Raw genomic sequence first — 25,141 nt, forward strand, 5'->3', positions numbered from 1 at the left:
TCATTATTTACTCAAGTACTGTGCTTAAGTACAATTTTCAGGCAAGTTAACTTGAAATTCAATTGTACTGAAGTATTCCCATGATCACTATATTCAGAGGAAGTTATTGTACTGTTTACTCCACTACATTAATTATGAAGCATGGTTACACAGATTAAGCTACCCAGCAGTGTTTGTAAAGTAGGTTAAATGAGCAGCTACAACATTAAAATGCTGTCTCGTGCACATCAGTTACACTATTGCAGTAAAATGATAGATAATAACATCATTCTGCAGCACAATCATTACTTCTGAAAGCCTACTTTGAATACATTGTGTGGAAACAACTTTTGCACTTCTACTTGAGTAAAAGCAGGACATTTACTGCAACAGAGTGTGTTTAAACTGTGTTATAAGTGCTTTTACTTCAGTGTAGGATGGGAGGACTCCTCCCATCACTGATGAGCAGATGGGAGTAAAAACACTCTTCCGTCTTTTCTGTCCTTCTCTCTTTTTGCATTTATTGCTGGGATTGTATCCAGTGCATGGAGTCATTATTAGGGCCGCCTGGACCACGTTCATGGACAATTAGGTGTCCTCGTACCCGACGTTGAGAACCACTTGTCAAAGTTGATGGGCTGCGCTCAGCATCAGAGAGAGAGAGAGAGAGAGAGAGAGACAGAGAGAGAGAGAGAGAGACAGACAGACAGACAGAGAGAGAGAGACGGGGGGGCTGTGAGCAGCTTTTCACACTAAACACGAAAAGAAACCACGCTGCTTGGTCCACAACCTTTCTTTGGAGTAAAATAACAGTCTTCATCCTGACAGAGCTCATCCGCCTCTTGCTCAGCGCACTTTGCATAGATACCGTCCTTGCTTCCGGCATTTTTTTTAATAGGCCCAAGTAATGTAGGCTCTGGCTATAATGCAAGTTAACTTTTACTTCCTTGTACACACAGATAGAGGAACTGACCGTTTTGCGGCTGGCCTTTTTTGTCAACACTCTACATCCTCTCCGGCTTCATTTCATAACTTTCAAATCATGATGAGATAGAAGACAAGCGGCAACTTTGCAGAGCTGAGCACGACCGATTTCACCGGAGAGGTGAGTCTTTTCCTTTCTTTAGAGATCTCTTCGAGATGGCATTAAAGCGCCGCTGGTGGGGCGCAGTACAGTCCGAGGGGGAAATCCGCTTGTTGCTGGCAGCGTATCTGCTCGGCTGCAGATGATGTGTGTGTGTGTGTGTGTGTGTGTGTGTGTGTGTGTGTGTGTGTGTGTGTGTTTGTGTGTGTGTGTGAGTGAGAGAGCTCCTCTGCCCTGTCAGCGCTGATCCAGCGGCTGGAGACACACACTCGCAGACAGGAGGCGGCTGGCTGCGCTCTCCCCGACGCTGCGATCTCTCTCACAGGCTGCGGCCGGGCGATGGACGGGGGCTGGAGCTTTATGAAAGCTTATTTAGATTAGGGGGAAAAAATAGGTTCATTGAAATAGAAAGCGTGATCAAATGCAGTGCGGTGACTCGAGGTTGAAGCTGGCGCGCATCCTTCTGTCAAAGAGGACTTTTTATTTCTGTTTTTATGGTTTGAGCAGAGAGTGGTCGGTATGGAGCCAGAGGGACCTCCTGCTGGGTCCATGTGAACCACGTGGCCTCATTTTTAGTAAAATCCACCGGTGCACACACAGTCTAACAACAGGCCTGCCGTAAATCCCACATGTATGAAGGGATGTGCAGTTTTTTTTTTTTTGTCGAAACTCTTGAAGAGAGGTGTTGATTCAACTCTCTGGAGGCTGTAGTTTGGTTTGCTTTTGAATGCTTTTGAGACAGTTTTCTGTCTGCTGATAGAAAAGGAGTGTATGCTTAGCTACATATTATCTTGATTGATCAATTGGAGGACTGTGCCTTCAACAGCTGTTTTAAAAAGGCTGATAACCAGCTGTGCATGGAGAGCCTCTGTGTGATAAGGCAGAGCTGAATGTCTAAACAGTGAGCTAAAAATTAACAGTTTGCTTTTCTGCATGTTTTCGTGTCACTGACAAACAATTGGTCACACATCTGCAAGAGTTTCAGGTTTAGTGGCTCATTTGTGCTGGCAGACACATTTGGGGAGGCCGCTCAAAGTGGTCTGCCCTGGTTGGTCTGCCCTGGTTGTTTGGAACCACATTATTTACTTCATAGCCCAGCCATGGCTGTGTGCTTTTAAATGTAGACTTTGATATTTGTAGATCAGTTAGTTTCCACTTGTGCCACTGAGTAGAGCTTGCCTAGCCTTAGCCCTTAGCCCGAGGTGAATATGACCTCGGTAGCAGCATTCATTTGGAGTGGTGTTTCTGGCCACCTGGTGAAAATTTGTCTGTTATTTACTCTCCGTTTAGCTATTTTTGGTCTTTACCAACTTCTGAGAACAGTATGAGATTCTCTGGCTGCTCAGTGTTTGATTTTTTTCCGCTGTCTGCGGTTTGGTGCACAGCAGGTCGTCCTTTAGCTGAAAACAGCTGCCTGCTGCTGGAAAGTATGCCGATGAGAGCCCTGAGAGTGAATGTGTTGGAAAAAGAAAAACAATGAGCTAAAAGAGGCTGAAAAGCTTCACAAGCAGAGTTGCAAGAAAACTGCTGTTGGTTTTCATATGACCCTTTCACTATGCGATAAAGAGTTGGGGCACTCATTGTGTCTGAAGGTTGTGCCTGTGATGGATTTGGGTGTGCAGACTGTGTTTACAGGACGATAGTTAGCATGCATCCCCGCGCTGTTTTTGCCTTCGAGGGCAAATTCTTTCCTCCGTCTTCAAATTCAGTTTTTTTACTCAATGTTAATCACTTTTAAAATGATTCATATTGCTCAAAGCTTCATTAAAATCATGTAGTGAACTGGTTACAAGTGTTTTTTTGATTTGGGAATGTTAATAAGGCATTTGCATATTTTAAACCTTTCGACTTTAAAAAGAGAAAAAAAGACACTGTGGTGGCGTTACAGTCAGTGAACTGTGGTGAAACCACAAAAAGCCCAAAAAAATGTAAAAAAAAAAAAAAAAAAAAGTATAAAAGTTTTTCTTCTGGCATTAGACCAGTCAGGATAGTTCTGCCTCTGTCACATTTGGTATTTTATGTCACACAGTTAATGCAGTTTTGACCATTGAACACCCAATGTGTGTATGTATAAGCATTTGGCGTATATGAGTGAGCGTTAACGGTGCGTATCTGAGGAGTGTCACACCAACAGAGCAAATGTGTTCAAATTCAGCACCGTGGATCATCACATAACACGCTGATTTTTCTTAAGTGTATGTGTGTGTGTACATGTGTGACGTACAAATATGGCTGTATGGGCTGAGTGTGTGTGTGTGTGTGTGTGTGTTATGTATCGCTGCTGCATCAGGATGCAGAAATTTTGTTAAGACTGCAGCGATCCCAATGGGGACAATCCCTTCAGCACGGAAAAAGAGTTGTGTCATCATGTCAGTTAATCATTTTCTTCAGAACACTGAAGAACTCTTGTTAGTTTCAGGGGGGTTTTTTTTAGTGAATGCATTAGTGAAGAGGAAGCCAGACAATGGATATTCTTGAATAAACACATTTTTAGAATGAGCTGTATCAAATCATTTTGTCTGAATGGACCTGAAGTATGCATTTCTTTTCAATCACAACTCAAGAATGATGATGATGATGATGAAGAATGGGGTCCCGGTGCCAAATGATTTATTTTTGATATTATTGTTGTTATTATTTTGCATTCAGGCGTTCTATTCCGCTCTGTCTCGTCCTTATTTCCGCCTTAATTCTCCTCTCTGCCCTCCACAGTACCTTTTTATTGGCACTGTGGCACTGTTTTGTTTTGATATCTCTGGTCATTTGCAAGTTAAATATTAGGTGTTGTAGTGCACCAAGTTGAACACCCTTCAGCGCTCCTCTCAGCTCCACAAGTCTAGACTATTTCACACTATTTCTAATTAACTTTTTTATCTTGCACTGTCACTGCACTACATATTCCTAGTGTGTTAGAGTCGTTAAAATGCCCCGTACCAGGAGAGGCCAAGTTATTGTTAACTTACTGACACATTTGCTGATAAGATGTTGGGGAACTCTCTGCAACTGCTCTTTTATTAAACCTTTTTTTGCTATAGCTAAAAGCTATAGCTTTGCTTGCTAGAGACAGTGTCCGTTGGAACAATCAGTTTTACTGGACTCAAATCAAAACCACCCCATCCTCATCAAAACCCACTTCTGCCTTACACACCTCAAGATCGTGAAGCAACACACTGACACATTATGTACAATATAAAATTAATGATTAACATGGAGAAGTGATTGTGTTGAAACAAAGGCAAGAGACTGATAATAATAAAATGAACTGAGGCAGAAAGAGAGCAGGGTCACCATAAGATATGTATCTGAGCTCTAATATTTGCATCTGATGTTAATGCTGCTGTGCCTAATGGCCCAGAGCTGGAGAGGACACACAGACACATGTCCCACTCTCATGAACGTGGTATCTCAGAGCGCCCTCAGGGAATGTCTTCAAATTTGACATAAACTTTCACTCAAGGATGAACTGATCAGATTTTGTGGTCATAGCTCACTGTGGTTTTGGCCGTAGCTCAAGAATTTGTACACTAATTATGACTTTGACACAAATGCCTCAGAGGACAAAATGATCGCAGTTTATATCCGAGGGGTCAAAGGTCAACTGGACTGTCTGGACAGACGTGGATGTAAACTGCAACTTGGCTGGTTGATGGAGACTAACATTCCAAATATGGCAGTAAATAGTATCCATTTGAATCTTATCAGCCAAAAAATACATAATTGTGAAATGTAATCACTAATAAATTCTTACTCGTTGTGTCTCTATTATCATACAGTATTTTAGTGTATACTGTTCTAGCTGATGATATCATATTACTGTTACGTATATTGTACTTTCCTGACTTCCTGCTACTAAATACACCACTATGTCACTTTGCCTGAGACGGGGTTTCACTAGTAGTTCAAGTGCAACACCAGTTGTAGGTGCTGTATGTGGACTACCTAATTGCTATTGTAATTTTGAGGTGGGATTAGAGGTGGTGTGGTGTGGAAACAGTGAAGATCTACATGGAGGATGTTATGTGTCTGAATCTGAGAAATTATAATGGTCATTTTTCACTGGTTTTGGACATTTTAGAGACAAAAAAAAACAATTATAAGTGTTAAGTCAGACCAAAGGGAGATGAGAACACAATGTGATGAAGTAATGTGGATGCACGTTGTGTATGGCCCTGTGGGACCCAAACTCATATGAGAAATTACAATTGCCATGTTTTGGAGACAACAAAGTAATTCTGACTTGACTGAACCAACCCAGTTCCTGACCCAGTAAATATCATTGCTCATGACACTGCGAAATCCTACAGATAGCTCACGTCTTAGTGTAGCAGAGGGCACAGGTGGTCAGGCAGGGGTTCATAGAGGAATTCAACAGAGAAAATACAGATGAAAGACAAGAGTGTTTTTAATACACTCATGGTCTTTTTTTTTTACGCCAAAAGGCATAAATCCTGTTTAGTCTTCTGAAGAATGTCTTCACAGTTTGTTATTTAGAAAAGGAACTAAATGTAACTAAAGAAATTCGTCTTCACCACCTTTGTCTTCACCATTATGTAATAACAGAGAATTGAGGTTTAAATATTGAAACATTTAGATAAATAAGTCTAATCTATTTTTAAAATGGCATTGCTATCATGCTAAATGTGCGGCCACGTACTGGTGTAAGGTGAGAAACAAGACAAAGAGACGATAGATAGCGATAGATTTTCAGCCTGTCATGAAGAGTGTAAAAGAGCATGATAATGAATGCCATGTCATTCAACAATGATGATGAAACAATGATGAAATAAAGTGCTTCCCTTTCAGCATTGTCCTGTGGTATGAAGCCCAAACAAAGATAACTCATACTGAGATCATTCCACACTGATCTCCGGTTTCTGTGAGTCCTTCACATCTAAAGTTCAGTTTGATCGAAAGTGCTGCAAGCGGAAGCTTGTTTACGTTTTACGGCCATTGCAAGACTCTTAGATGTGTCACAGGAAGATGGTTTCTTGGGCTGCTTAGATGTGTTACTTTAAGATACCAAAAGCCTTAAGCAGTTTTTTTAACTACCAGTAACATGAGTACATGGGAAATGGATTAGCGTCTGCTAAATAATATGTTCCTCTCGTGCTCAGCGTTGGCCCTGAAACCGTATAACCCTGCAGACCCAGTTTGTGGAGTTTATCCCTTTAAGAACCTGTTGGTATGTTGTACATTAGCACTGTAATTAACACAGCAAAAGATGAGAGGTTTTTCATTTTATTTTGTCAACTATTGTCAAGCAAAACCTGATCGGCAAGTTCAGAGGACACAAAAACAAACACTTTGGCTTAATTTCATTCGTTTTTCATGTATGGATGAAAAGGGTCATGATGAATATTTAAAATTGCTCTCTGTGAAAGCTGGCCTCATAATAACCCTGATGACATCACTAGGGCTATTTTCTTAGACTTGACAGAACTCCTCCGGAGTCACAGAAGACATTATACAACTATTTTCATAGGATGAGTAGTACCGGTGACTACTTAACTGACCTTTATGATCTTTAATACAGCTATTTAAAGCGTCCAACATCTCAGAACTGTGTAGTTACTCAGTAATACTTCATAATCTAAGCCTTTTACACTGTTGGCAGTGGTGACAGTCGTAGTGAATGAATGTCTCTGTGGCTCTCCTGTCCTGTCTCAGCTGCAGAGATGGCTTCTTGGGGGCAGCAGGGCGAGATGACAGAGTACAAGAAGATCCTGATCAAACGGGACATGGAGATGGGCGTTGTCATGACGGTGTTTCGGCAGAAGGCGGAGCGGCTCACCGTGCAGGTCATCATGGAGACGCGGCAGGTGGCGTGGACACGCACGGCAGACAAGACTGATGGTGTCTGTGAGTATGAAGCATTTTCAGAGGCAGACAAAAAAATAACCCTGCAAACTAAAACTCACTGGTATCCACTAAGGCTTAGAGTAAATTTTTGAAGATGTGCGCTTGTGATGAGTCTTGTGTTCATCAGTTAATCAGTTAATTAATCAGTTAATATTAATTATTAATTATCAGTGAATTAATGGCACAGAATAGCAAAGTTGTATCATACATTCAGCAGTTTTGTGTCCTCGGCCATGATATGTTATGTTGAACTTGTGCAAGTGCTACAAGATGCACTGCCTCCACTGGCTACTATAACTTCATCTAAATGTTTGGTTTTTAATAGCTACATTTTAAGAGAAAATTGAAGAACATTGAGTTTATATTGTCCCATGAAGAAGATATCAGGCTTCGAGAGGGGTGAGTTTAGGACTGTGGTCACTCAGTGACAGCTTTGATTCACCCGTCTTACATTCCAGGCCACCATTCCATTCCTCTTTATCCTAACATTTATCTTATTGGTCACTGATTATAGAGAACACAGAGAGCTCTTGTCATTTCCCTCGACAACAGCCCTAAAGAACACTAACTGTAGTAGTGATCTGAAAATGTAGAAAACTGAATCAGAACCATGTTACAATAACTAACAATTATTGTTAAAGTGTCAAGATGATTCTGACTCTAGATGAAATGATGTCTTCCACAGAGATGACAATTTACACAAAAAATATACCATCAAATAACCACCAAAAAATGCGTGCTGTGTTTCAGTGGACCTGTTTGAGATCAGAGAGATCCGTCCAGGGAGGAACTCCAAGGACTTTGAGCGCTTTAAAGATGGCAAGGACAAACACGATGAAAATACCTGCTTCACAATTTTCTACGGCTCGCTGTTTGTTCTCAACACCCTCAGTCTGGGAGGTGAGCGCTTCAGTTATGTGTTTCTGCCCTCGAGTTCAGAGCAGATACAGTTTCGGAATTACCTTTCATGAAAAATGGATTTCTGTAGTATTCTGTGTAAACTTCGTGTCGTGTGTAGGTCTTGGATATGCTTCATAGTTTCAAGGCCAACAACAGAATTCTGAATGAAAACCTCCAGTGTGCTGATTTTACAACCGAAAGGAATAATTCAACATTTTGGACGCAGTTACATGTTAGCACTCTTTCTTGACGTCAAAAGAATTTAGCTTTTCGCCTAGAACCTCTGTTCAGCATCTCTGGCTGTTGTTTGGTTTGCCAGATATAGATTTACCAAGCTAATTTGCACAGTCACTGTGGTCAAGTTGTATGTCAAGAAATAACAACAGAGCATAACTCCACCTACAACCTAAAACTGCATCTTTTTATATTTCTGTTCATGCACAGGTTAAACAAACAAGATGCAGCATGTTCATCAGTTAGCTTTGGAGATGTTGATTAGCATGTTTTTACGTCCACTCTGAACAGAGAAGCCTCCAGTCTTTATGCTCAGCTACGATAACTCCAGCTCTGTAATGAAGCACTTTCACCCAAATGTTGAAGTATTCTCTTAAAACATTTCCACAAAATGAAAACTAGTGCGTGTCCAGGAAAGAGTTCTGTGCTTGTCAAGGTAAACAACTCTGTGAAACACAGTGAAGCACTGAGCAAACCAATAAAGTTAGATTTGAATCAGCCCAGAGGCAGAGCAGGTATGTGACAGTAGATATATTATGAATGCACAAGTTACGTATTTAAATCTCAAAACTGTGCACATTGAGGAAGCAGTTTCTCACCATTTTGCAGGGAATTTTTCTGTTCTAGATGCTTTTTTTTACTTTCTGCTTTGGTGCAGTATAGTTTGTATTCACATCTTCATTTGTATGCACCAGGAAGTGCTTTAAAATGTCAAACTAGTCTCCTCACATGAACAAAGACAACACAAAGGCCAAGTGTTTCCAAAACAGCAGATCTGATGTCCATCATGCTTTAAGAGCAGATCCGCTGCTCGTCGTCTCACAGTGATAAATGTCTGCTCAGAGCAGTGACACTAACTGTGTTGCTCATTGTCCAGCTGATTCTGTGGAAGAGGCACAGAAGTGGCTGTTAGGACTGGAATTGCTGAGGCAAGAGACACTGGCAGCTCCAACGCCAGTTCTTATAGAGAGGTAAACACACAGTCACACACACACACACTCACACAGGTATTAATGATAAAGACTCATCCAATCATTGAGCTGTCTGTGTCATTTTCCCTCCAGTTGGCTGAGGAAGCAGATGTATTCTGTCAATCAAACCAAAACAAACAGGTACTGTAATTTATATTTGTATATATGTGATCTGTGACTCGTATGATATGATCCGCTCATACTTTTTAATCCCTTTTTATACGCAACATGAGCTGTGGCCTTCTTGGGTGTCCACCTTGAAGCTGTGCTGAATGCACTTTGACTGACTTTGTGTGTCCTTCCCAGCCTCTCCATGAAGGAGCTGAAGGCTCTGCTCCCTTTGCTCAACTACAAGGCCCCCAGCTCTCGTGTTCTCAAAGACAAATTCCTGGTACTCTTCTTCTGTTCATGCCATATCCTCATCACTGCTGTGCATCGTTGATTGATTGTAACTTCAATCGGTGCCTTTATGTTCTGCTTTCACAGGAAGTGGGAGCAAAGAAAGACCGCCTGGACTTTGAGCAGTTTCATAAATTGTACAACCATATAATGTTTGAACAGAATGAGGTGAGGCTGACTTGATCACATTAAAGTAAATATACGGTACATATTAATGTGCATGTGTTTTTCCAGCATTTTCATTCATATTGTTTTTAAACTCAGATCCTTGATGAGTTCAAAAAGGAATCATGTGCATTTATTCTGGGGTGAGCTCCTGTTTCTCTCATCTTTACCTCATCTTAACACACACCTGATGTGAATGAAGCTCAGCTTGTTAAAACAGTTTGTCAGCGTGGTTTCACTGAGTGTCTGCCTTCTTCCATTACACAGTAACACAGATAAACCAGATGCTTCAGCAGTTCTGCTCCATGACTTCCAACGCTTCCTCGTCTACCAGCAAAAGGTAAAATAAGCAAATAAGGCTAATTGATAGTGAAAATATTTGCTTGTTGCAGCCCTGTAACAAAATAAATCATGCCTAAATAATTCGACCCATATTATGTCTGAATGCAAACAATATAACAAAATTAAATTACATTGCACTGTGTTATCTATATTTTTGATTAAACTTTAAAACCGGGTGACAGTGGAACATTGGTAATATTCTTAGTTAATGAAATCTAGACATTGTTTTAGTGATACAGTAATTAGGATTTAAATTGGGATGGAACGTCAGCATAAGGTACTCCAAGCCTCCAAACTCCAACCTCCAAAGCTGTGGCCGGTGGCGAGACATGAGTGAGAGCTCAAACTTCTACGTCTCAAATGAATAAATTACATGTCATTATCATATTTTCCAATTCATATACAATTCCTGTACTCAGAATTATTGATTATTTAATAGTCCCGCAGATTGTTAATTCATTCTCTCTTCTCTGTGCTCGCTCATCCCTCAGGAGCCCTGGGCCAGTGATCTGAACCAGGTCAGAGAACTGATGACCACGTTTATTGACGACACCATGAGAAAAACCAATGATCCCGAGTTCACCGTCAGTGAGGTATTCTGCTCTGTGCCTGCATGTGTTGTCTGTGACGGAGACAGAAGATGCAAAGATGTAACAGACTGTGACACAGGCCACCGTACTTCATCATCACATCAGTCATTTTGAGCCTCTCCTCTGAGCTGAGTTTGACAGGAAATGACTAAATGGTTATTTGTAGGGAGGTAGTTCAACAGCTGAGGCAGGAATGACATGTTAAAGTATGATGAACACTATGTTTGGCTTCAAAAGTAATATTGTGTGTTGTCCTTAGTAAGATGGATCCCACAGGTAATGCAGGACTTTGTTAACTTAGTGTTCAATCTGAAGCCTTTTTCCTTTTCTAGTTCCTCAGTTTCCTGTTCTCCAAGGAGAACTCTGTGTGGGACGAGAAGTTCTCAGGGATCAACAACCTGGACATGAACAACCCTCTGTCCCACTACTGGATCAGCTCCTCACACAACACGTCAGTATGACTCTACACACACGACACAAGTAATAACACAAATATACATGTTATATATGGAGTCAGTCAGAGTGGATTGTACTCATCATGTAAGATGACACTGACTGTCCACTATTCAATTTCCAATCTGCTGTATAGTGACTTACAGTTTAAACTGTGTGATTGATCTTTTCGATACAATGCTGCCATTATTTAGCCAAGGTTTCCCCCTTTGGAATGGATGTAGATTAGAAAGTTAGATCCAGGCAGAAGTGGTTTTCTGTGACCTGGCAACCCAAAAGTTGTTCTTAGTAATGGCTTAAAACTGATTTATGAAGCATTTGTCAATTATTTATTAACATGAATGAACAGGACCAAAACCTAATGTCCACTGCAGGGCAACAACACATGACCATATAATTCAGCATGTTTCCTGTGTTCTTCAACAGCTACCTGACAGGTGATCAGCTTCGAAGCGAGTCGTCCACAGAGGCTTATGTACGCTGCCTGCGCCTGGGATGCCGCTGTGTTGAATGTTAGTATATAACAGCCCCACTGTGCTACACTTAGAGCACTGGTCTCACTTTGGGCCATTTTACCCAGCATAAATCAAAAAGGACAGTGGAGATGACAGACAGATAAATAACGCTTTCTTTTCTATCTTCTTTTGCTGAATCTGTCCAGTGGACTGCTGGGAAGGGCCCGGGGAGCCAATCATCTACCACGGCTGGACCAGGACGACCAAGATCAAGTTTGAGGATGTGGTCAAAGCCATTAATGATCACGCTTTTGTCACGTCAGAGTAAGAGTCACAAAAAACACTCTCACTACTTAAGTGTGTGATTTTCACACACACATACACGCACACACACATACACGCACACACACATACACACACAGTGTGAGAGTGATCACAGTTGATTTTCCAGTTGATCCTGAACCCATGCTCATCAACATGCTCATCACAGTCTCTCATTTACTATCATAAATGACAAAGACAAGCAGCAAATCCTGACATTGAAGGAAGCTTTCGACATTTGCTTGAAAATGCCAGAAACGATTCATTGATAATCAAAATAGTTGGCGATTAATTTTCTTCTAACTAACTGATTAATTGACTCATCATCGCAGCTCTAAATACTTGTATTCAGTTTGTTCAGCACCATTCATTTTAATTCAGGGTTTTTATGTAAATTCTTTGCCCACCCAGCTGTATCTACTTGGTAACTGCGTTATGAGTTATTTTTTCTACATTATTTTCAGTCATTGAACGACATCAAGGTGTTGTTTTTGTCTCAGTTTGATTAAGTTACCATTACAAACTGAATCTGATAATCTGAATCACTGTTTTTTTTGGGTCATTTTGATAACACATCTTGATAACCGTGCCTCTTGCTGTCAGGTTCCCAGTGATCCTGTCCATAGAAGAGCACTGCCCTTTGGAGCAGCAGCGTCAGATGGCTCGTATCTTCAGAGAAGTGTTTGGAGACAAACTGCTGACTGAACCTGTGGAGCAGATGGCCGAGCAGCTACCTTCGCCTACACAGCTGAAAGGCAAGATCATACTCAAGGTACTGTGCGTGTGTGTTTGAGTGTGTGTGTGTAGACATACTGCTGTATCGGTGGAATTGGCATATAAACGAGAAAAGCTTTTGTTCTGTTGTGTTGTTGTTACTAATGGCCATGGCTGTGCTCTCCTTGTTGTCCTTGTGCAGCACAAGAAGCTCAGTGTGGAGGGAGCAGGAATCAGTAAAGACTTCAGGAAGGGGCTGAAACAGGGAGACCTGGAGATCTGGGACCCTGTGGACCAGGTACTGGTAGAGGGGTCAAATGGACCTTGAACTCCAAGAACCTATGTTAAGCTGTGTTTGATAATGCAAGACTGGCAAGTTCAACTGCTTTGTGATCAAGCTAGTTATCAACTAACTTAGTTGTCACTTTATCTTCCTGTTCAGCTGTGAGTATGTTCATATTGAAAGACGTCTAATTTACAAGTCAATCATCAGAAACATGACCAAAACCATGAGTGGAGTAATATGTGACTATGACATAAGATGAAAAGGTAATGCCTGCGGGGAAGATTTGGTTGTTACGACAGCAAAAAGTGATTTTTAGTAGGTAAAATACATGCAGTGTCTTCACACAGCTAGAGGCTGTGGAGATAGTAGGAATAATATACAGATAATATGTTATGTTACAAATACATCCAGACTCAACTTGGTATAATAAGAGTTTTAGTCTGTGTGTCATTGTTACATTGCTGTTTAAATCCACTCTAAGATCATCATGGTGGAGCCTAGTGAAGGTCTGTACCTGGCCTGCATCTGCTTTGTGTTTCGGTACCTCTGTGTAATCGTGGGAGAGGAGATTTTACAGCGAGTGTGTCAGTGACAGCTATGCTATGCGGTGCAGTTTGGTGTTAAGGATGACCACCGTTTGTGCTTGTGTCAGACTTCTTCTGAGCTGGGAGAAAAAAAAACCTACTGTCGTGAAGCCTCATCCCCCCAAGCGGTGATGGTGTATCGGTGTTCACTGTGATCAGACAATATGCTGTCCATTTTTATGCCCTTCATTAAAACCTGTACAGTTTAATCATCAACCTCATTACTGATATGAAATTAGGAGCTTACACTTCCTATAGATATGTGTATCATTGCCGGGGTTCCCTTGTTGATAGAGAGAAAAAATTACATTTAAACTTCAGGGAGTCATTTCAGAATTTAAACTATGGCATCCTGCTCTGAAAAGCTCCCTGTGCGAGCAGCCTGTTTGCATGTGAGGTTAACATGTAAATTTTCATTTCCCTTTCTCAGCAATGGAACAAGCACTACTGTGTGATCTCTGATGACAAGCTGTACTATGCAGAGGAGTATGAGCAGGAGGAAGAAGATCCCAGGAAGGTAAAAGAGAGAGGGGGGAAGTTTACCAGCAAGTTTTTATTGCATTGTTTTCAATGGAAAATCAATCAGCTCGTGCTCGTAATACACAAAACATCAACCAAAGGCACAGAAGAAGAAGAGTACCATGGATGTGAACAAAGCAGGTGTCAAAATATTCCAAAAAAATCTGCTTTGTGGATATTTATGCATTCTGTGTCTGTTAGGTCTCAAGGATACCCACAATGCATTATGAGAAACAGTGAATGTTAACTTTAAATGAAGCTCCTCATGAAGCATATACTGTAGCATGTGTACATATAAATAAACGTTCACATTACTTACTGTCTGTGAAGGTAATAGAGTGTGTTTTCTTAAACAATCACGCGTGTGTGTGTGTGTTAACACGAGTGTTGGTTTCGTCGTTGTCAGTACCAGGACCTGCACTGTTCAGAGTCGTGGTTTCACGGTCGCATGAAGGAGGGCAGGCTGATGGCAGAGCGTCTGATCCCTGATTACTGTGCAGAGACCGGGGGAAGAGATGGCACCTTCTTGGTCCGAGATAGTGATACCCATGCCACAGACTGCACCCTGTCCTTCTGGTACCACATCCAAGTTCTTCATCTTGTGGCTAGCTCAACCAAAAACTTGAGGATGGTAGTATATTATATTTGGCCCCTGTTCTTCCAAAGGCTGTGACCAATGAAGCTGTGGCAGAGCAGTGTCAGTATAATACAGATTTATTGTCTTTTCTCCAAAAATTGATTGATTCTCAAATATATCCAAAACGTAGCTAGTGAAGAGAAAACCACCCCGAGCACAGGAGCTGAAATGTAGAAAGTGTAAATTTTAGGATGCTTTTGCTTTTATTGCTTTCATAAGTTGTGCTGTATTTTTTAAGCAACTGTCCTTATCAATGAACATGTCCTCTGCGTGTGTTTCAGGCGCGGTGGGAGGGTCCAGCACTGTCGTATTCGCTCGGGTTCAGAGGGATCACACACTTACTTCTTCCTGACGCCAAACCTGCACTTTCCCAGTGTGTACTCTCTGATCCAGCACTACAGAGAAAACCCGCTGCGCTGCCAAGACTTTGAACTGCGCCTCACCGACGCCGTGCCACAGCCCAACCCACATCTAAAAGAAGGGTTTGTCAAACTGTATATGAACCAACATGATACATCACAGGGAGCTGGATACTCATGCTAAAAATCCTTATATGTAAGATAGCGATTAAAGATGATACCTTGATATCATTTTTGTTCATTAAAGCATTCAGTCTCATACTTGTGGCTTCACTCTGGAGCCACCAAAGGCTTCATACAACTTTCTTCACATATGCAGCAGTCGTGCATGTGACTGCTTACATGCATGTGTGTAGTGTCTTGTTTTATATATTTAAATCTGAAACTTGTGTGGCCATGACGTTACAGCAGAATAAACAATATTATCTATATAATGGAGGAAGCCTCCTGGCAGCATAAAAAACCTGCTGATGTACAGATAACATGCAGCCTCACTCTACTCTCACTCTACTGGACGTCTTTCCACATGCCAGGTTTTAATCAGCAATTTGCTATGGCCAGTGATGTTTAGCTGCTCCTCTAAACTTTAAGCTGAGGTAAAGGCTGGCAGTCATGTCAGAATACTTGTTTATCTTTCCATATTTTTCATACTTGGAACTACAACAAAACACTGCATTCGCAAGCATCCGGACAGAAAGTGTTACATTATTATTTCATGACCCCCCAAGATCTGTAAATGGACTTTGATGTGTAAAATCAATTCAAGGAGTTGCCCTTTAAAGGCAGCTAAAAGCAAAATCAAACTATATTGCCTAGTTTGTAAAAAAAAAAAAAAAAAAAATGTGATCTGAACGAACACGTCGAGTGAGCCATAAGACAAAATGCTGAAACATGGCTCTGTTCCAAGGCTTGATGTTATGTGCATTATTATACAAATGTATGTGGGGATTTGAATGAGGTCTATATACTTTTGGAACATCACCTGGAAGTTCAGGTCTCACTGTGTTTTCACCTGCTTCCAGTTTTTGTGCTAAGCTAGGCTACACGTCATGGATCTGTCTCTGGACACAGAGATTAGATATCAATCCCCTCATCCGACTCATTCAAACATGTTAGGGTGTTTATGTAACTGTTCGTGTGCTAGCATCAAGTACATTACAACCCATTGTGCATACAATCAGGTTTGAGCACTTCAAATAATCCTTTTATACATTATGTATATGTAAAGAGATGAATGTGAAGGTACAATGATTTTCATGCTGACATTGTCATAGTGGTTTGGTGAAGCTTGACCTCTCTGCCTATCAACCATTCATACTGTACGTGCCTTCTGTTTTTCACTTTCACTCTCACACACCCACAGAAGCATAGTAACTCTTTCCCTTCTCTCGTTCTTCACTTCATTTTTCCATTTAAATATGCTTCAGTGGCACGGAAAGAAAAACAGCATGCTGACACATTCCACCACTATACTCAATGTACTTGTATGAGTACTGCTGTACATGTAGTAATTTTGATAATCATCTTTGCGCGCACACACACACACACACACACACACACTCATATATAATATGTCCCTGTGTGTGTGTGCTGTGCAGGTGGTTCTACAGTAACCTGAGCAGAGGTGAAGCAGAGGATTACCTGCTGAGGATCCCCAGAGATGGAGCTTTCCTCATCCGACAGAGAGAAGGAGAACCAGACTCCTTCGCCATCACATTCAGGTGCAGTGACACTTGGCGACTTCACTTCTCTTTTCTCACTTTGCGTGTTTCTTCCTCTAAAATGAAGTTCTCTCTCTTTCAGAGGTGATGGTAAGGTAAAACACTGCCGGATCCAAAAGGAGGGTAATATGTACCTGCTGGGCACCACGACAGAGTTTGAGAGCCTGGTGGAGCTGGTCAACTACTTCAGGAAGAAGCCGCTGTATCGCAAGATCAAGCTACGTTATCCAGTCACCCCCAAGCTGGTGGACCGCTTCAGCACTGTGAGTCACTGAAGGAGACAAAGGCCAGAGAAAACGTTGAGAATCACTGAAGGGAAATCCTGTTACTGTCGCAGCATAGAGTGATAGAAGAAAGAACTGAGACATAATACATTTCATTTATAAACAGTCCACCAGACATATTGTAAAGCTGAAGCTATTTCATACATTTTATAGTGTGTTATCCTGCAAAGTAGTCTTCAATACATCCTAAAGTCACCCTTTATTTTGCTCATTGTTTAAGCGTCACGATTGGACATTTAAGGCCAGTGTCAGTTCAATATATGTTTCTAACCTCAATAACTCTGCACTGGCTGGTATCTAACAGTGGATTGTGTTTCGTAGGAGAAAGACTGTGCCTCTCTATATGAGATGAAGGCATACGTGGAACCCAACGAGATTGAGCCCTCACTGGTTTGTATACACCACTATATTCTGCCAGCTTTGGCTGGCTGTTATCTTGTCTCTTTTCTTTGATAAATACATTCATGACTGTGTGTGTTTGTCTCCTTCAGCCTCAAAGTACAGTTAAGGCTGTATATAGCTACCAAGCTGTAAGGCCAGATGAGCTCAGCTTCAGTAAAGGAGCTTTGATACACAATGTATCAAAGGAGAACAATGGATGGTGAGTCCCCACGAACAGTCTTTGCTATACCTCAAAGTTTAGGCCCTCTGTGTCCCTGCATCGTGCATGTTCATCTGCATATACTTGTCTAGCCTTGGCAGGACTGTTCATTGCCCTCCATATTCTACTCACTACAGGTGGAAAGGGGACCATGGTGGAAAGGTGCAGCTGTTCTTCCCATCTAACTATGTAGAGGAAGTGTCCAACAACACCAAACCTGACACCAAAGACCAGGTGAAGAATGGAGTTTAGGTCTCAGTTGAAATGGAGGTTCATCAGCATAGAGACAGAGAACAATCTGTGTCTGTTTGTGATGTGTATTAATACAGGAAATGGAAGACAACCCACTTGGTGAACTATGTAAGGGTGTTGTGGACATCTCCAAATGCAACATCCAAAACTGTGAGTGTCTGAACGTGCTTGACATTCACATACATACACATATCCCTTAGGTTTACCACAGACATACATTTTGACTATGCTCAAGACAGTCATGTTGCTTTTCCTTGTAGTTAAATTAGCAATGCTTGCAAGCTATAAAAAGCAACCACGAGGTAATCAAAATAATATTACTGTAGCTGGGTGTCAACTAAGCCAACTTCGGAAAAATCTGACCATTTTATTTAGCAAACAAGCCGTTTAGAGCCTCCACCGTTCATGACCCTTTTACATAAGAAGAATAAACATCTTCTTCTTTCCTGCCTTTTGCTGGAACATTGCTTCATTTCCTGACACCACTACCACAATCTGTCAATCAGTCGAATAGCATGAAACCATTGGGGTGTGAATTGCATCATCCCTGTGCTTGTGCATGTACTCATGAGTTTCCCTTTTTGTTAGTAAAGCATTGCTCCACGAGTGGTCACAAACCCCAAAAGACACCTGATTGAATGCATTTCAGATTTTTTATTTATTTATTTATGTATTTATTTATTTTTTGGTTGAGGAGGGCGGACATTTTGCCTTTTTACACAGATCACAGTAGAGATGCAGACCAAGGAAACCTTTAAAGGAAATTTCCTGAAGATTTCAACCAGGCGTATTTTCCATAAATGTGGCCAATGTGGGTTGCACTAACTACCCCTGATTCAGAGATTCAGGGAAATGGGGACTCACACACAACAACATGTATTGGGGCAAACTGCCTAAACCTCCCACAGCTTTCCAATAACATGCTTTTTACATGAAGCATCATTCTAATGTGTTGTACATCTAGTGTTGTAGAGTTAATCCCAACTGACTGAGAATTCTTTCTTTGAATGCCATTTAGTTTATTCCCACATTAAAAAATATTGGTATTTGCCTTATGAGTGTTGCACATGCCATAATCATGATTTTAGTCTCTCCTGGTTTGACCGGCAAAAGTTAGGGGACTGAGTCAAAAATTTTAGAAGAAATGGATTCAAGTATGCATCACCTACAAAAGAATGGAAGTTGTACATCCCCCTTCGCCCTCTCCCTCACTGTGCCTCTTTTCATCCCTCCTTGACTCTAGTGACGAGTGGTAAAAATGGGAAGCCCCACGTGTTGACCCTGCAAGACATGGAGCAGGACAGTCTGCAGTTTGACCTGTCTGCAGGATCTCTGGAGGAGCTGTTTGAATGGTACCAGGTGGCCTGGGACATTACCCAGAGAGAGATGAGCAAGCAGTACAACAGGGAACAAGAGGTTAGTATTTCATGGCATATCATGATATATGTAGTAGTGGAAGAGCCCACCTCAAACCATGTTATAACATACATACATACACACACACACACACACACACACACACACACACACACACACATACACATACATATGATAACAATAGTTCAGGCTAAATTCAAGCACAGTGTTTGACTGAAACAGACTACATACTGTATAACCACAATGAAGTGTTTCACTGGTGGTCTGTCAGTATGACTGTGCAAACAGGAAGTGACTGCTTGTCTGTCCAATTTCAGATCAGACAGCAGGAGGAAGTGGAGAAGAAGGCAGAGGTTGCCATGGAGATGTCGGACCTGGTGGTCTACTGTCAGCCGCGCAGCAAGGAGAAGGACCGCTTCGGTAAAAACATGTAGATGCACGCACTGAACAGCTTTGACCACAAGCAGCGTGATGTGTGACTCAGGCCTGAAGGGACAAACTTTACCACAACTTCACAGTGGAAACATACTCCAACACAAACTGTCTATACTCTTAATGTGATTTAGAGCAGGCTAGGACTTTGCTTCGTTAACTTCGCTAAGCTTTGTAGTTCAGCAACAGATCTCGTGACCCCCAGTGATGAAAGAAGATTCAAAAATACATACTACGCTCTAGATTTGCTTCCACATAGGTTAGTTTGAGTCAAGTTTCAATAGCAAAAACCTCTGAACAACATTTTATGTACCTTGCATTCATGGTGCTCAGGTGACCAGTGAGAAAACAGCGCATTTGATTTTGCAGTGAAACTGTAATGACAGGCTGCTTTTTGTGGTGTGTTGTCACTTAAGCAGTCCATTCAAACGTGACGAAAAACCTGTTTAGCTGTTAAAATTAGGAATGCAATTGCAGATTTTCAGTTAATATTTCATGTATAATATGAAGTTTGAAAGCTTGATCAAAAAGTCCTGTTGTGCCGTACTGGACAAATTCATTTATAGGAAATGGAAATCGAGTACTTCATGTAAATGCACACTGATATACTCATTTCTTCCATCTTGCATCGCCCAGCTGCACCTTCTACATGCAGAGGAAAAAGTGAATGCTTTGACCTGAGGCACCTCAACATATTCAGGCAGGATCTGCCTTCACTGTTGTTACACCATAACAAGTTCTGCAACAAGCAGGATGTGACCAAAGGGAAAGATCTGAAGACTAGACAGCTTCCTGTGCTACAGCGATCTAAATTTGGAAATGCACTGAATTATACATAACCTACAACACCACAACGGTCTTTGTCAGGTGACTCTGTTTGGTCTATATTTAGACACAAGTCAGTTACTTCTAACATATCATTAGTGTAGTCTAAATGGTTCAGAAGCTCCTTTGGAAATAAGGAAACACTGAATGTTTTTTTTTTTAAGACAGTCATGTATCTTAACCAGTCATTAGCAGCGGGTGTCAGGCTGTGCCATCATACATCTGCTGTTGAGCCACCATCACTTTTTACTGTTCCACAAGCCTTCCAATACCTACTACTGAGCAACTCCTCTGCTTTGAGAAACTCTTCCATGCATGAATCATGTCATTTGACCTTTAGTAAGGACCTTTGTCCTTACTAAAGAGCACAACATGGTTTCAATATGTGTCCGTGTAAGGGTGCAGGCAAGGCTGCAGGGTCATCACCATAATAACTGGTGTGTCATTGAGTTTGACCCACGACATAGAGAAGGCTCAACAGTGTGTCCCAGCATCCTTAAACAACCCCCTCACGTGCTTCTGTCTCTAACTTCATCAGCTAACAACATGCTAGCTTACATCAACCAGTTAACGACATGTTCTGCGACCTGGTACAATGTCATCACTGGCTGCATGCTCGACCAACCAATCAACAAACCAAGCAATCTTCCTCAGCTGCCTCATTTTAGCAAGCAATAAACCTGATGCCTGTAACATCATCAGCTTGCACCATCAGTAACAACATGCTAAGATAGCTAGCTACAACCAAAAAACAGCTGAATGTACCCGATGTATCCACCAGGTATCCAGTTTCAGTCCAGTTTATTGGTCTGTCGGTATCAACTGATACAACCTGAAATCAGCTGACCATGTGCCCCTCCAATCACTGCTCTTTTCTCTGTCTCTAGACAGCTACAGCTACAAAGAGATCCGCTCCTTTGTGGAAAACAAGATCCCGGGAAAGACCCGCACCAAAGACTTCCTGCGGTACAACCGCAAAGCTCTGAGTCGAGTCTACCCAAAGGGTCAACGTGTGGAGTCCTCCAACTACGACCCTTACCCGCTGTGGGCTTCTGGCTGTCACATGGTGGCTCTCAACTACCAGACTGCAGGTACAGTGGTTTATCCAGGCTGAACTCCCGGAGAGGACAATTGTTGAGGCAAAAGTTGGGGGTCCATACAATATTCTTGCACTCCTGTCTATGCATCCAATGCCAATCCATCAAATGAGCAGCAGAAAGTGGCCATTAGTTACTCCCATCATTCCTTCATATGAGGAGTGTTTCACTCACATTTTCACAATGTCTATTTGTCCACCTAGATAAATACACCCAGCTGAACAGCACCCTCTTCAGTCTGAATGGACGTACAGGTTACGTGCTGCAGCCGGAGGTCATGCGTAATGATACCTACGACCCTCAGCAGGACAAGAAGAAGGTCAAATACAGCATTGTGGTTAGGGTACGTTTGCACACAAACATACACACACATTTAATAATAACTGGCTCACGCAAACATCATTATCATGAGGTTACTATATTCAGGTTCAGGGCCATGTGGAATATTGTGACAGTCAAAGTGCATCATCATGTTGGAGGAGCATGATGCCTTTTAGCTTGTTGATGAGGTGAGAAGTTCATGACAGAGCTGTATTTGTCTTCTGTAGGTGATTGCTGCCAGACATCTTCCTAAGCCTGGCCGCAGCATCGCCAGTCCATTTGTGGAGGTTGAGCTGTGTGGCCACACAGAGGAGAAGTTCAAGACCATCGTCTATCGTAAGCAATGGAGAAGTGGGGAGGGTGAACTGTAAACCTGCCGGATGGAAAGATGGGGGAGAGAGAAATGAGAGATTCTTTGTGATCATGTGAGCAGTGCTGTCATTCTGCCTGCTGCAGGTGATAACGGTCTGAATCCGGTGTGGAAAGCCCCCGCAGAGCCCATCGTCTTCACCGTGTACGAGCCTGAACTCACCTTCCTGCGCTTTGTGGTCAACGAGGAGGACATGTTCTCAGACCCCAACTTCCTGGCTCAGGCCACATTTCCTGTCAAAGGCATCCGCTCAGGTGGGAACACATGCTGTAATGCACAGAGGGCCAGAGCTGCTCACGTAGTACTTGCTATAAAGCAAGAGTGTTACTTTACATGATGTTTTCCCGAGAGGAAGGATTTCTGTACATGATACTTCTCAGTTTTACCTTCTCTTTTAGCTCTTTTGAGACAATTCAGATTGTATACACAGTAAAGATTGGAGAGAAGTCATTGATATCAAATGTTCCTTCCTTCATTTGAAACATGGTGTGACTTTCACTTAGGAAATGTGAACTATGACATTCTGTACATACCACCTGCAGCTATTTTCCAAAGAATACAATAGTGCTTAGAATTTGATTTGAATATCTTCTTCTGGTTTCACAACAGTATAAAATCAGCTTGTAGAAACTTGCTTGAAATAGATAATCAGTGAACATCAGGTCTGCCTGTAATGTTGCTGAATGTTGCCTGAAAGCTGCATATGAAGACTTTACCGTTTTGCTTGCAGAAGTTTGACTATTTTCAGTGCATTTAGGTGCATTTAACTGAGGCCAAAGGTTTGCTTTGCTTTGGTTTCAGAAGCGAAGCTGCTCATGAAATTTGATTTTGCTCTGAGCACATGGTAATAATCAAAGTTGAAGTTAGTTGGCATGATGATGTTCTATTGTTTCTATTAAAAACACCCATATAGGTTTGAATCATTCGGTCTATTTTTGCACATTGCGTCCATAAGATGAGAGACAATGAGAGACATGCTGCTTGTGTATTATTTCAACACAAATGTCTTAAAAGATCTACATACCTACACATTACAAAATAAGATAATATCCGTGACCATGTTGTTGAATTATGCACCCATTTCAAGTTGACCTACATTGACCTTTCAATGAAATTTCAATTGATCCAAATTTATACCATCAAACATTAACTATGTATGGATTTTTTTTTTATAATTCAATCATATATTTTACATTTATAATATTTGTTTACAGCCCTGATCACATTTAAGCTAGTGTTAATACCATTGTTTTGATATTATGTTGGCATGGTTCATATCACAGATTTCAACTGTGTTTCATCAAAGTACCAAAAACTGACTGACACACAGCAAACCTGGAGCATGAATAGTGTCCCAACATAGAGGCACTGGCAAAATGTGCTGAAGCTGGCTGTGTAGTCTACAGTGTACCTGTTTATACTGTAACATCATTAACTGTCTTAACTGTGAGCTCACAGAGCAGACTGATTTTTTTTTCCCAACAGGTTACCGCTCTGTTCCTCTAAAAAACGGCTACAGTGAAAACTTAGAATTAGCCTCTCTGCTGGTCTACATCAGCGTACAGCAAGCAGGGGTGAGCAAACGCACACAGCACACATCATTGTTCACTGACATATAACTGCAGTTTGACTTCAGTCTGGAGGTACTTCTGGGGTTGTGATCACGTGACTCTTGTCATTCAGAAAGCAGAGGAGGAGCTCTACTCGTCCTCCAGCCAGCTGAAGAAAAAACAGTCTGAGCTCAGTGAAACCTTCCTGTACGACACACACACCAACATTCAGCGCTCCAGTGAGAAGCACAGGTTAGCCTCATTCTCACAAAGTGTGGGGGAAAGTCAGGTGGTTAAATGAAACGAAACGTGTTGAGTCCCTAATTATTTTCGCTGTCTTTGCTTTGTATCTCAGGACAAAAGACAAGAAGATAAACAACAGTAAGTACAGCTCCTGAGGACTCAGCAGAACCTCCTCTGTCCACCTCCTTCCGGCCTGACCAATGGAGAAATGTGATTTGTGATCTGTGCAATTAAGAGTTTTCCTATTTGTGACATAATATAAAAGTTTTCTTTTTTACACCAAAAAATGACAAAAATCCAATGAACCCCCTAATACTTTTCTATTTATTTAAGATATGAAACTTCTCGTTTTAATATTGGTGGAATATGTTAACATTCTCAGGGGGTTATTTCAGAAAGCCATCAGGGAAATGTAGGAGACTATTAACTTAAGTAAGACTGTGTGAGGCAGGTTGAGGGAGGGTGAATCATGTATCTCCTTTATGACAGATAAGACATGAGGTTTTAACATTTCCCCACAGACAGCCAGTGTCAGCAATCAGTCTGTGCTCAAACTATACAGATTATTTATTTTCAATGAGAGAGCAGTGACCACTAACTGAAGTAACTGTTTCAGTGCAGAACAATCGACTGTTCATCTGCCAAGAGGCGTGTGTTGAATTAATCTTTTTTGTACCTAATTTCAAATGCTGAAGGGTGTGAAACGACTGATATGTAATGTGGCGTTCAGGCGGTGTGTGAGTCTGGTGACATGAAAGTGGTTTTTGCTGTGTATTTTCACCAGTGTGACATTGTTTTCTCACTGTGGTAATGTGTTGTGTCTTTGAAGGAGAAGTTAGATTAATGGAAACAGGTGACTTAACCCAACGTAATGAGAACATTTCTTAATTCAGGGGTGTCATGCAAGCCAAAACTCTGAAGGGGCACGGTGGCACGATGCATCACATGATCTATGATGTCCTAAGAATAGTTTGACCCATTATATAAAATCATCCTAACAACATTCTCTGAAAAAATTTGAGTTTGAACGTTCATGACGCCTCTGACTTAACTGGAAGTCAGTGTTTAAAGCGTTCAAGTAATTCCTCTGTGACCTTCTTATGAATTAAGTCAATAAAGAATGCTTGGTGAACTATACCCTATATCTATGTATTTCATCTTACTTTCACTGTCATATTTTGCATTTATTCATGCTGTTGAGTTTCAGTAATAGTTTA

At 41.5% G+C, this 25,141-nt stretch overlaps 1 protein-coding gene across 2 annotated transcripts; it reads left to right on the plus strand.

Annotated features, from left to right (window-relative positions):
* The first annotated feature begins 747 nt into the window (after positions 1 to 747).
* plcg2 (phospholipase C, gamma 2) lies at positions 748 to 25,059 on the plus strand. 2 transcript variants are annotated; one of them, XM_076734064.1, is made up of 33 exons: positions 748 to 1,084; positions 6,731 to 6,922; positions 7,673 to 7,822; positions 8,934 to 9,027; positions 9,121 to 9,168; positions 9,334 to 9,418; positions 9,514 to 9,594; positions 9,691 to 9,734; positions 9,859 to 9,931; positions 10,425 to 10,526; positions 10,856 to 10,974; positions 11,403 to 11,488; positions 11,638 to 11,755; positions 12,356 to 12,524; positions 12,669 to 12,764; positions 13,767 to 13,853; positions 14,262 to 14,431; positions 14,774 to 14,974; positions 16,450 to 16,572; positions 16,655 to 16,835; positions 17,178 to 17,246; positions 17,348 to 17,457; positions 17,595 to 17,691; positions 17,787 to 17,859; positions 18,953 to 19,125; positions 19,404 to 19,506; positions 21,231 to 21,434; positions 21,644 to 21,783; positions 21,989 to 22,097; positions 22,218 to 22,385; positions 23,617 to 23,705; positions 23,815 to 23,933; positions 24,037 to 25,059. In XM_076734064.1, exons 2-33 carry the CDS (start codon positions 6,739 to 6,741, stop codon positions 24,077 to 24,079), a joined length of 3,708 nt encoding a protein of 1,235 aa, XP_076590179.1. In that variant the 5' UTR covers positions 748 to 1,084; positions 6,731 to 6,738; the 3' UTR covers positions 24,080 to 25,059. The 2 variants fall into 2 exon arrangements, with proteins under 2 accessions (XP_076590179.1, XP_076590180.1); XM_076734065.1 differs by having other exon boundaries at positions 14,262 to 14,422.
* Positions 25,060 to 25,141: the final 82 nt, after the last annotated feature.

The sequence above is a fragment of the Chaetodon auriga genome, chromosome 6 (assembly GCF_051107435.1).
Source record: "Chaetodon auriga isolate fChaAug3 chromosome 6, fChaAug3.hap1, whole genome shotgun sequence".
NCBI classification, from domain to species: Eukaryota; Metazoa; Chordata; class Actinopteri; order Chaetodontiformes; family Chaetodontidae; genus Chaetodon; species Chaetodon auriga.